At 28.1% G+C, this 12,967-nt stretch overlaps 1 protein-coding gene across 1 annotated transcript; it reads left to right on the forward strand.

The window, feature by feature from the left end:
• Positions 4,968-10,461, forward strand: LOC109353727 (cytokinin hydroxylase-like). Its single transcript, XM_019596088.1, has 5 exons — positions 4,968-5,265; positions 5,540-5,766; positions 5,913-6,154; positions 6,691-7,078; positions 9,959-10,461. The coding sequence occupies exons 1-5, from the start codon at positions 4,986-4,988 to the stop codon at positions 10,376-10,378; spliced, it is 1,557 nt and encodes a 518-aa protein (XP_019451633.1). The 5' UTR covers positions 4,968-4,985; the 3' UTR covers positions 10,379-10,461.

Below are 12,967 nucleotides of genomic sequence, written 5' to 3' on the forward strand. Positions count from 1 at the left end.
AGAAATTTTAGAACCCCCTGAAACCCTCATTATACCATTTTTCGTTGTTCCCCATATTTGGGAGGAAAACAAGGTCAAATACCTAATTACCTTTACTAATATTTTTTAATTATATTTTATTATACATTATATAATACGTAATATACTATTGTTTTTTTAAAGAGGGACGATATAATATTTTTATATTACATTAACCTTCCATCTACCTCCTATCTAAATTCCACACTCTCAAATTAGGGAAGGGTTTACTTGAATTTGCCTTACCCTCTCATCTTTCTCATTTCCCTTCTCTCCTAACTCCCAAACAAAACCATAGAAAATATTGGATGCTTATGCTTGTAATGGGAATAAAGTTAATTTTTGAAAAGAGGATAAAATTGTCACTTTAACTTTATAATCTTTACTATTATTTTTTTGAATAGTAAATCAACTGCTATAGTTAATAGATGTTACTTGATGCATGAGATGCATTGATATTGATATTACATAGGTATTTTGGAAGACGGTGTATATATCTTATTTGACATATTATATTGATATTGAGTTCTCCTTATGGACAATAAATGGTATCTACATATAATATTACTAAATTCACTAATAGCATAACCGAATATTTGTCCTAAGCTATAGTCAATTCTTGTATCATACTTGCCAACAATATAGCAATGGAGATGCAATTTTTGAAGCATGGTATTAAATTCTATAATAACTTCTTTAAAATTGACCCAAGGGCTTTCAATTGTTTTTATCATTTTGGTCAAAAACATGTTCAGCAAATGAACTAGACGGCCATATAGTATAATACAGCTCCATATATACACAATTGATTAGACGGCAAAAAACATTGTAACTCAAATAAGACAAAGAAGGTTACATTTATTCATAAAAGTATCTATGCTATAAACTAGAACTTGCATACGGCAGAGTAAATAAAACATAATCAAACTATAGTATTTTAATGTTGACCATGAGTTGTAAAGCCAAGGGAAAATAACATGCATGCATGCGTTGCAGCACGATGGGAGGCTCAGCTAGTTTTGAAAAAGGTTGCCTGTTAACAAGAGCATGTAGTTATTAAAAATTGATATATGTGGAAGAGTGCTATCATCACCCAAGAGGGTGAGTTTTTTTTTTTTGTATCCAACATGTATTCTCGTACTGGAGGTAATCATGTCCGACCTGGGAACATCAACGGGTATGTAGGGCTAACTCTCTTAGCATATATTTTTTCCGTCCACAAGATCGAACCCGAAACCTTGCTTAAGGGGAATCGAACATGTACTACTTGAACCAACACTCATTGATAGAGGGTGAGCTTTGACGCAATGGTAAGATTGTTTGCATTGTAACCTAAATGTCATGAGTTCAAATCCTGAAAACAATTTGTTCGTTCTAAAGAGTAAGATTGCGTACATCTATATTTAGTCTAACTCACTACATGAAATACTCATACATTAGGTGGCTATTTTTAGTGCTATCATCACCCAACTCAAGCAATAATCCTTGAATTATAACACCCTAGCTAGCTATTATTTTTAGTGTGATTGGTACAAATGATTACAACCCTAGCAAAAATGTAACCCGGTGCTATAAAGCTACCACTATGCATACAAATAATTCATGAAATTATCGGGCCTGAGCCATTTTCTGAGTCTTATCTTATATTTAAAAATATGTCATTAAAATATATGAAAAAACCCTACTACAAGATGTGTCATATCAATGTCCTCAAGTTGAGTGTAAGCCTATCATATGGTTTATATATAGATATTTATGCATTATCATATCGTTAATTAATATTACCATTGACTTTAGAAGGGTCTATATCAATGCATTGGAATTATTCTACCTTAATCAAATGATTCTAGTTTGTGTCATTGAGAATGTAGTTGTAATAAATGCTTGATAGGAGCAAAAGAGCTTTGTAATTAAGGTGGAAACAAGGCACTGCATATAAGATCTTGGCTTAAACAATTATGACCTGTTTAAAATATTGCAATCTAAGTTGTGCTTGTTTGTTTGCTTAAAGTTTTTCATATCTACGACTGACATGTTTAAAAGTCTAGCATGTTATCATATTTAAAAGTCTATTATAATATAAAATATTTAAATAGGTCAATAAACTTTTAAATAAACTAATAAATTTACCTTTAAATAGACTAATAATTCAATCTTAATTGGCAAATCTAACCTTCCAAATTCCTAATACTAAATTACCTTATATATTTTATATTTATTTAATATATATATATATATATTATACAAAATAATTAATATAAATATATAATAAAATTATATACGTCATTATCTTAGGCTTAATATATTTTTATTAAACATGTACCTAACCCATTTATGTTAAATAAGTTTTTTAAGAAGTTTGAGCCTGACTGGTATGTTAAAAATGTCTAATCTAACCTATCATATTCCAGATATTAGGGCTATGGTAGGCATTCTAACTTATTTCCACCCTTATATGTAACCTATATTGTGTTTTCTACGTCTAGAGTTCCAAAATTATATATGTGGTTTAGACTAGAAAATTTATGGTAACAATTAGGTGGATGGTTTTTTTTAATTACTGTTTTCTTTTTAAAAAATAAAAAAGATGAATTGTTTGTTTTGAAGAATGATATTCACATTTTTTTTATAATATTTCATTTTACACTTACTTTAGAGTAATTGATAAACTTATTCTTCTTTAAAAATAATAATGAGAAGATGATCAATGATATGTTAAAGTGGCTTAAAAAGAAGTGTGAAAGAAAATGAATGCAAAATGTCACTACTCTAGTTTTTAATGGCAACTATAACTATTTTTTTATAACATGATAGTTTGAATTTTTAATTTTTTAGGAATCAAATTCATCCACTCCTAAATTGGTAGAAGAGTACAATAATGGATTCTCACCCTTTACATATATAAAGGAAACCCCAAGGTCACATCAAGGTGAATATGATTTACAAAAATAAAACTAAAAACAATAGGCATTTCATAAAAAGAAGATAACCGTCTACATAATTTCATAGCAATCAAATTGATCAAACTATAAAATATCAAATAACTAGGGCTAGGCAGAGATCACTAATAGTGGCTGGTTGTGGGAGAAAAAAAGCAATCAATTAAAAATGTATATAGCTAATTTTTTACGCCAAATTGGAGTTACACTTATATGGAAAGCATCTTTCCATATTGGTAGGTCAATATCAATTTCCAAAATAATGCCTAAAATTTCCTAGCTAGATATAGCCATTGTCCAAATATTTGCATAAAAAATAGTTGAGCTTCTAATCAATCTTGAGGCCTAGCTAATTTATTTTTAGCCAATTGTAACATGATTTTACATAATATCTTCCAACAACTTCAAGACCCCATCTCTAAATAGATATAATGTAATATGATGCAAAATAATGTAATATGATGCAAAATAATGTGAAGCTAGTCCAATGTTGTGATATTCTAGTAAAATAATTGTGTGTGCCAAGAAAATCCCCCTACAATGACCATTATGTATCCCATCAAATCCCTCATATCACATACTAGAGAATTTTTGTTTGTTGGTGATGCATATATTCCTCCCAAAAACTAACTAATAAGCTATCATAATATATATTCTTTGATAGAGCATTAGGAAACTAGTAAAGGTGAATCGATGTTTCAATTTAGTTAATTGAACCTAAAGCTTGTAGATGAATAGTAAGGATGAAGGGTTTATGGTTGAATCAAGAACAAGAAAATGATGTAGCAAACATTTAGCCATCCTATGATCGAGTAGAAATAGGAGAGAAAGGAAAGGAGAGGAGAGAAGTTAAAGAGAAATAATATATTTCTTTCCTTTGGTTTATATGAGAGTTTAAGGAGATAGAGAGAATGAAAATGATGTGGGATGAGAAAAATGGGAGGGGAGGAGAGACCATGATCTGTTGTCTTAAATTGTGTCTCAAACCTGTCATGGACCAATGATATTGAAGTAAAAATAAAATAAAAAAATATTTATTTTTTAATTGACATGACATGTTTTTCACTGATATATGACATGTTTTGTAACATAATTTAATACAACATATCATTATTCGGGTACAAATGAGTGGAGTAAAATTGTTTTTTTCTCTTCTTTAAATACAACCAAACAACACTAAAATCCACTTTATTTCTCATATTTTCTCTCTTTTCACTTTCTCCCACATATTTCTCTCTTCTTACTTTCTTCTCTCCAACCAAAGGAATATAGGCTTTATTTGAGAGTGTGATTTTCGAGAGGAAATGAAGAGATGACTTTAGAAAGCATTCTCCTTGATTGGGAGTTGAATGAAGGAGATATGAAGATTTTGGAAGGTTTCTCAAACCCTCCAAAACCCTTCATGTATCTATTTTTATAGTTCCCCAAACTTAATATTTTTTTAGGAGACAATATAAAAATACCTAAATATTTTTAGTATAATTATATATTATTGTTCATTTCTCATTATTAATTACATCTTTAAAGGGGAAGATCTCTAACATTATTATTAGTTTATCCTTTCATCTGAATTTCATACTCCCAAATAATTGAGAAAATTGTATTCCTTTCCCTACCCTTCCTCTCCCTTCCTAGCTATTCGATATCTCTCATCTTTTTCCCTCATAATTCTCAAACATAGCTTTAAAGTTTATTTATCTTCCAAAATTCAACTAACAAATAAATCATAAATATCAATTAAATAATCTATTAGGGAAATTTCAGGGTAATTTATTGAAAACTTTACAAATGCATTTGAAAATAATCTAATACTTTTCTAGGTTCAAAGCTTAACTTTAATTATTTTTATGACTGTCCAATCAATTAGTGGAAACATATTTTAATAACAAAATTAATTAATGTATATATAACTTTAAAAATAACAAAACTAGAACATGAAGAGATCCTCATCAAATTCCACTATATATATAGGTTGAGTCTCTCATCAAATTCCCATCCAATATAACACAATAGCCACCTTCACTTCCCATGGCTATGGTGGTCCTAACAATCCTTTTTTCCATACTTGTGACTCTACTACTTAAACTTTTCTATGACACCCTCTCATGTTATTGGTTCACTCCACTACGCATCAAGAAAATCATGAAGATGCAAGGTATCTTAGGTCCAAAACCTCACTTCTTAACTGGTAACATCTTAGACATGTCTTCCCTTGTTTCAAAAACAACCTCCAAAGACATGAAAACCATAACCCATGACATTGTTGGTCGTCTTCTCCCACATTTTCTTCAATGGTCTACCCAATATGGTATGCTCATTATCTACATACACATTTACATGCACATAATTTTTTACGAGAATAAAGTATCATATCATACCAGAAGATAAGTTATCTCCTCAATCCATTAAAATCATGATATGTGTCACATTTAATTATTTTTTACAAAAATATTTCTAAAAACTAAAAATAATAGTATTTTAGTGGCCGGAAATCTTCTGATGTTAGAAAATATTTTATTCTCATTTTTTATTTGACTAAATATATTATTGGACATGTAATATAATATAATTTGATTGTGCAGGAAAGAGATTTGTATATTGGAATGGTAATGAGCCAAGGTTGTGCCTAACAGAAACTAAATTGATCAAAGAGTTTCTTTCAAAATACAGCACTGTATCTGGGAAATCATGGCAACAAAGACAAGGTTCCAAGAATTTCATTGGTGGAGGAGTTTTAATGGCAAATGGTCAAGATTGGTATCACCAACGTCACATTGTTGCCCCTGCATTCATGGGAGACAGGCTTAAGGTATGAAAAATCTCGATCACATATGAAAATTGTTCGAGTCGGGTAAGACCATTATGCATATATATATAATGTAAGACTTCACATTTGAATAAACCCAACGATGATCGGTCTTAGAAAAATTGATGGACAATTATGTATATATACAGGGCTATGCTGAGAATATGGTGGAATGCACTAAGGAAATGCTCCAATCAATAGAAAAAGCGTTAGAGTGTGGACAAATTGAAGTGGAGATTGGTGAGTACATGACCAAAGTCACTGCAGATATTATATCTAGAACTGTGTTTGGTAAAAGCTATGAGAAGGGAAAGAAAATATTCAACCTCCTTACTTTGCTGCAGAGTCATTGTGCTCAAGCAAGTCGTCATCTATCTATTCCTGGAAGCAGGTATGTGACTCAGTTTATTCAAGTGTGAAGTCATACAATACATACGAGGGGATAAGTAAAAGAGTTTATAAGTGAAAAAGACCTATAAAACTATTGACTTATGTTTATATGTGCACACCAACAAAGTGTTGGTCTATTTATATAAGACCGACTAGATCCCGAAGGATGAACAAAATGTCAAGAGTTACGTTCCTAAGAACGACACTTGTTGGGGAGTCTGACTCCTCCCTATTAATGAAGAGGACAATGTATGGGTAAGAATAAGATCATTACATATGGAAAAAATAAAACTTTAATGGTCCATGTTCTTATTTTTATTTTCAATTAAATATTAAGAAAAAAACTACCCCTCTTACATTCCTATAACCGAGAGTCGAGTACTAGAGAGAGTCCATTTTCTTATTGAGAGAGACAATCATACACCTCAAAAAGATAAGGGGATACTTGTACAAAAAAACAGTTATATTTATTCCTTTTTCTATATTTTAATTTTTTATGTCAAGATAATTTAGGAATATTGTATTTGTCATGCATAGGTTTTTCCCAAGCAAGTATAACAAAGAGATAAAGTCATTAAAGTTGGAGGTAGACACATTATTGATGGAGATAATACAAAGCAGAAAAGATTGTGTTGAAATTGGTAGAAGCATTTCTTATGGCAATGATTTATTGGGTATACTATTGAATGAGATGATGCAAAATAAAAAGAAGAAAAGGAATGGAAATAGCTTAAATCTAGAAGTGATTATGGATGAATGCAAGACATTTATTTTTGCAGGACATGAAACTTCTGCTTTATTACTCACTTGGACAATTATGTTGCTAGCAAGTAACCCAATTTGGCAACAAAAAGTTAGAGCTGAAGTTAATAGTGTTTGCAATGGTGGAATTCCTTCTGTTGATCAACTCTCAAAGCTTACTATTGTAAGTCAAAAATCACTTTTTTCTTTTAATTGTTTTCTTAGATTATTTACTTCAACATTGGAAATTATGATTCTCTTATTTTCCTTTTCAAAATATACAAATGTGTATAGATATTATCCCAAAATTTGTATAAATAACATTACTGCAGAGATATTGATACAAATAAGAACACGTATGCTATGCATAATATAATATATGATAATAGAATAATATTGACAAAAAAGCAAAAACCTTAAATTAAAATTAAGAAATTCATTTTTGTAAGTTAGCTTTAATCATTTAATTTATGTAAAAATAAAAATGTTTCAATCATTTAGACACCATAAAAACTATTTATTATTTAATCATTATGATAGGCCACTTATATGGGTTAAAATATTTAAATAAATTTAATTAAAAATATCTTGCAATATAAAGAATATCATATATAATATATATTGAATAATTATACGTTAACCATTTTAGAATAGAGTGCACTTTAGTATAAAAATATAGTCCGTACATTATACACAACCAATTCATTTGTATTATTAATTATATTTAAAATTAATAATTAAATATAAATGATTGGTGATGTAACGATAATGTAAACAAATCTAATATTTATGTATATATTGTTTTTTATGTACCAATTTTTTTTTCTTTACACGTACTCAATTACTCATAACTAGCATTATATACATATAACTTTATGTCACATAGATTTATTTTGTACACATGTTTATTTAAAATATATGGTAATTTTTGTTTGGAGAAAACATTTTCATTATATTTTTCTTGAATGTGGTTTAAGCTTTTTTGTTATTTTACTATAGTAAGGTCAAGTATGACTCGGTTGCTATTTATAGAACCTACAGAAATGTTGCATTTTAAACCGTGCACAAATAAGTTTTAGGAAAACTTTGACTGAGTTATTAATCTTAACTATAATAGATTGGGACATATTTTTAGGCTGATTAGATTTAAGTTAGAGTTTAAAACTAACAATAATTAATTCATAAATGAGAAATGATATACTGAAGTATAAAAGAAACTACATAAATTATTCTCTTTTAAGATATTAGTAACACAATGTTTAGAAAGGATGTATTAGAAATTTGAAAACGAAATATCTATATAAGATGAAGTTAAGTTTTATACACAATATCTACATTGCTTATATGTATTAAGAACATATGATTATAATAAATCATTGTATAAATTTTTTTTATTGATATTAGAAATATTTAATTCTACAGCATATTTATATTTATTAGTATAAAGGTTTATACATAATTGATATGTGATTCACAATTAATTTTTATTACTTTTTTAAAATAATCTATAATAACTAAATATAAATAGTATATAATACACTAATAATATATAAAACTCTTATGATATAAGTGCATAATTTTTTCACTTAATTCTATCCAATGTTTTTGTATAAAGAAATAAATAATTAACAATTTATAAACTATTATCTTTGCACTCGAGCACTGGTAGTGGGTGTTATTTTCAAATATATTTTATGTTTTTGTACAAAAGTTTGCTTATCAGGCAATTGTGCACGAAAGTCAAAAGCTATTAAATTCTTTTTGTCAATAACGTTGTAGCATACTTTTTAAAAATATTTCGGTGTCCAATACTTTTAACGTAATATTTTATGAGAAAATGGGATGATATTATTAACCGTGTAAATTTTTCCACATCATTATAATGTCATCCACCATTTATTAATTAATTATTAATTCTGAACTATTAATAATGTATATTTGATTTTGAAATACCTACATTGGTTTAGGTAGCTTATTTTAGAACATCATTAATAATTTCTAATAATCATCTATTTCTTTTATAAGCCAACTAATTTTACTTAGATTCAAATTTCTCATGAATAGCTACACCAACCTATTAAAGATGAACCACATTCCTTAGTATTGCAGGTAAAATAATATATAACAAAACATTTTCAAAAAATAAAAAATATTCGATTCAATGTTTATCATTTTTAAAATATCCTAAATAAGAAAGAAAATAAACATATATCTGTTTGTCCTTTTAGATTTGTATTTGTATTTAAAAAAATGAAAATGATTTGACTGTATTCTATTCAATGGCGTGGTTCATGGCTACCCACTTAAAAGCTTTTAGATTTTCTCATCATTTCATATAAAAATCATGTGAACCAAACAGAATATGAATAGCTATTATTTTATTACATTCAAAGGCAAAAATTTCCAAAAGATGGTCAAAGGTTCAACATTTACTTATGGTGTATATTATAATTTATAAGTGCACCCTAAAACTTTATATAAATACTTTTTCATATCACACTTTCACACTGTAACATTATCTAATATCATTAAAAAAAAACTAACCACTAAATAATGGTGTAAAGGGGTTTGAAAAAAAAAGTATTGTGACAACCCGACAGTACCAAGTGGTTTGACCGGTCCAATCACTGATCGGACATGAAAATGACTTTGGTTTGTAGTCTTAATCAAATGAGAGTTAGACCACTTTGAACTAGAGAAATTTCAGTTCGACCAAGTTAAATCCGGTTAAACTGGAATAATCCGGGAAGTAAACTGGACGGTTTACCTAAAATTAAAAAAACGAAACAATATTCTAATATTTTGTTTTACTCTTGTTCAAAAAATAGAGAAATATTCTTTCAATATAATTATACATAATAAATAATTATATAAAATTTTACATTTATATATAATTATATATTTATTGATAAGAATTATATGAAATCATCTGATCCGACTGGACGGTTAAACTATTTAAATCGGTTAAACTTGATACATGATCTCTTCCGATTTGATGTTCGGATTTGGCTTTATGGAAAAAAGTAATATATGTAACAAAAGTTTAATTTGATTGAATTTGCAGTTGCATATGGTAATCAATGAGTCATTAAGGCTCTATCCTCCAGCATCTGTGCTTCCTAGAATGGCCTTTGAAGACATAATGGTTGGTGATATTTATATCCCTAAAGGTTTATCAATTTGGATTCCTGTGCTAGCTATTCATCATAGTGAAAAATTATGGGGAAAAGATGCAAATGAATTCAACCCAGAGAGATTTTCTTCAAAATCATTTATTCCTGGAAGATTTTTACCATTTGCTTCTGGCCCTAGAAATTGTGTTGGACAAACTTTTGCTTTGATGGAAGCTAAGATTATATTAGCAATGTTCATCTCTAGGTTTAGTTTCATTATTTCTGAAAATTACCGTCATGCCCCTGTTGTTGTTCTCACAATTAAACCCAAGTATGGAGTTCAAGTTTGTTTGAAGCCCTTGGAGCCATGAGATATCATGAATTGGGGTGTCACAAATTTTTACTGATCAAAGTTAAATATTTGTAATCAATAAATCGACGATATTTTTTTGACCAATCAAAATTGATGACAACGTAAATTATAACATATTTTATGGGACAACAATTGGTGGAGGGAGTCATTTATATGGTTATCTTGATGAGCTTTGTTGCAATTTTTTATTTCATTTTCAACTTTTTTTGCAATGAAGAGATAGAGATTATGTAATGAAGGCAAGGATTAGGATATTTAAATTAGAACATGAATAAAAACACACATATTTATCTCTTTGATACACAAATATCTAGTTAATAGCTGAGTATAAAATCTATGCACTGACAATATAAAAATTTATATATATAGTGAGTGTATTATTCACCATTTATTTATATTATTTTTATTTAAAAGTCAATAATATTTAAAATAAATAGTTAATAATACAATAATAATAATATAAAAATATCTTATAGTATACAAATTTTTCTCATAATAATTAGCACTGAGATGTAACACGAGAGACATAAATAAATTGAAGGAGCTGTTTAGATGTTTTTAAACAATACCCAAAAAGATTTAAAAGACCTAAATAGCATGTGATGAATACAACACTCCATACAACTTTAGAATAATTAAATGATTCTTATAAAATATTTCTCTGTCTCCATTTGATGAATTAGTTAAGGAAGTGCTCTACTTTCCATAATAAAAAATAAGCCAAGTTGTGTGTGACAAAAACTAAGATGGGATCACTATCTCCATTTTGGAGCTATAAAGGGTTTGTTTTCTCAATTATCTTATCATTTCTCCCACTACTTGGTTTTTATCATTCTTTTTTATCATTCTTTTATTGAAACCAACATTTCTTTGTGACATTCTATGACATCTAATGCAAATGGATTGTGGATAATGCTTACAGGAGAATCAAGGGTAGTGGTTAAGGATTTAAATACTGAAAAATTAATAAAGAGTTTAAAATCTATGGATTGAAAATGTAAAGTTTTTTATACTGTTAGTTCATCATCCACTATTGATTTGTATTACTTTTGTTTAAAAATCAATGGTGGTTAATAAATCAATGACAAATGATTTGCTGACAGTGTAAAAAACAACTACACTATTAGTATACACACATGTTAAATTCTTTAATAAATCGCTCAGTTCTTTTTGTAAGATATTTTGATATTTTTATTTTGGTACTAGTTATACATATATATTATTTTAAAAGTTTTAGGTATTATTAACGAATTTATTATAAAAATGCCTTCATGTACTCATATAATTTGAGTGGAAAGAGTAAACAATTTAGTATGAATTACATTTTTTATGAATTATATAAATTATTGATAAATTTAATAATCTTTCTACCTTTCATAATTTTAGAAAATTGATAAGTTATTTTAAGCATGTAAGTTGGCTATTAACAAAAGCAAAAGTGTTTGAGTGCATATTTTCTTCCAATAACATTTCTTTTTATAAGGCAATTTCAATTTTAATTTTCAAAAATTGATATGAGAGCTAGTTGTATAAAAAATGGAGCTATGAGCAAATCAAGTTGAAACAACTATTTTCATGTTCAATTGAAGATGAAAATTTGCCATGTGGAAACAATTGATTGGGTTGTGTTTAACAATACTAGCAAATATGGAAAAATTGTCAAGAAAAGGTTTTGTTAAACCAAATGAAGAAGGAAAAGAAAAGTTACTAAGCAATAACTTGATAGTCTAAAGAGTGGATTAATTGTGTGCCATCAAAAAAAAATTATTTTAATTGGAAACTAATTAGAGGCCGTCTTTCCGTAAGAGTGGAGTTATTTAAACGAAATATTATTACTTATGATAGTGATATCAACTGTGCTTTTTGTTTCTCCCATGAAGAATATGTTGATCATTTGTTCATTTCCTATGATTTTGTTTCATCTGTTTGGGAAAGAGTTTACTCGTGGCTTTAGGTACCTGTTCCAAATCCGAGTACAGTTACTGAATCTCTGAATTCTCATGATGATCTTGGTAGAAAATTCAAGGGGTCTAATTTGTGGAGGATGGTGTGGTTTGCTATGATGTGGTCCTTATGGTTTATGAGAAATGATAAGGTTTTTTCTAGTAAGGAGGTTAGTTTATTGCATATTAAGGATTTTATCCAAGCTAGATCTTGGACTTGGTTTCTTGCTAAAATAAGACCTTCCCCTCTATTGTTTGCAAATTGGTGTAACGATCCTAGTTGTTGCATTTCTATGTACTTTAAAAATAAATTATAACATATTTTATGAGACAACAATTGGTAGAGGAGTTAGAGATTATGTAATGAATGCAAGGATTAGGATATTTAAATTAGAACATGAATAAAAACACACATATTTGTATAAAATTTATGCACTTACAATATAAAAGTTTATATATATATATATATAATGAGTATATTATTCACCATTTATTAATATTATTTTTATTTAAAAGTTAATAATATTTAAAAATAAATAGTGAATAATACAATAATAATATAAAAATATCTTATAGTATACAAATTTTTCTCATAATAATTAGCACTGAGATGTAACACGAGAGACATAAATAAATTGGAGGAG

This window comes from Lupinus angustifolius, chromosome LG08 (genome assembly GCF_001865875.1).
Source record: "Lupinus angustifolius cultivar Tanjil chromosome LG08, LupAngTanjil_v1.0, whole genome shotgun sequence".
NCBI classification, from domain to species: Eukaryota; Viridiplantae; Streptophyta; class Magnoliopsida; order Fabales; family Fabaceae; genus Lupinus; species Lupinus angustifolius.

Excerpts from the sequence above, each read along its gene's own strand:
- LOC109353727 (XM_019596088.1), top strand. The coding sequence starts at position 4,986 with ATGGCTATGGTGGTCCTAACAATCCTTTTTTCCATACTTGTGACTCTA. Across the intron at positions 5,266-5,539 it reads TCAATGGTCTACCCAATATG|GAAAGAGATTTGTATATTGG; the intron begins GTATGCTCATTA and ends TTGATTGTGCAG. Across the intron at positions 5,767-5,912 it reads TCATGGGAGACAGGCTTAAG|GGCTATGCTGAGAATATGGT; the intron begins GTATGAAAAATC and ends GTATATATACAG.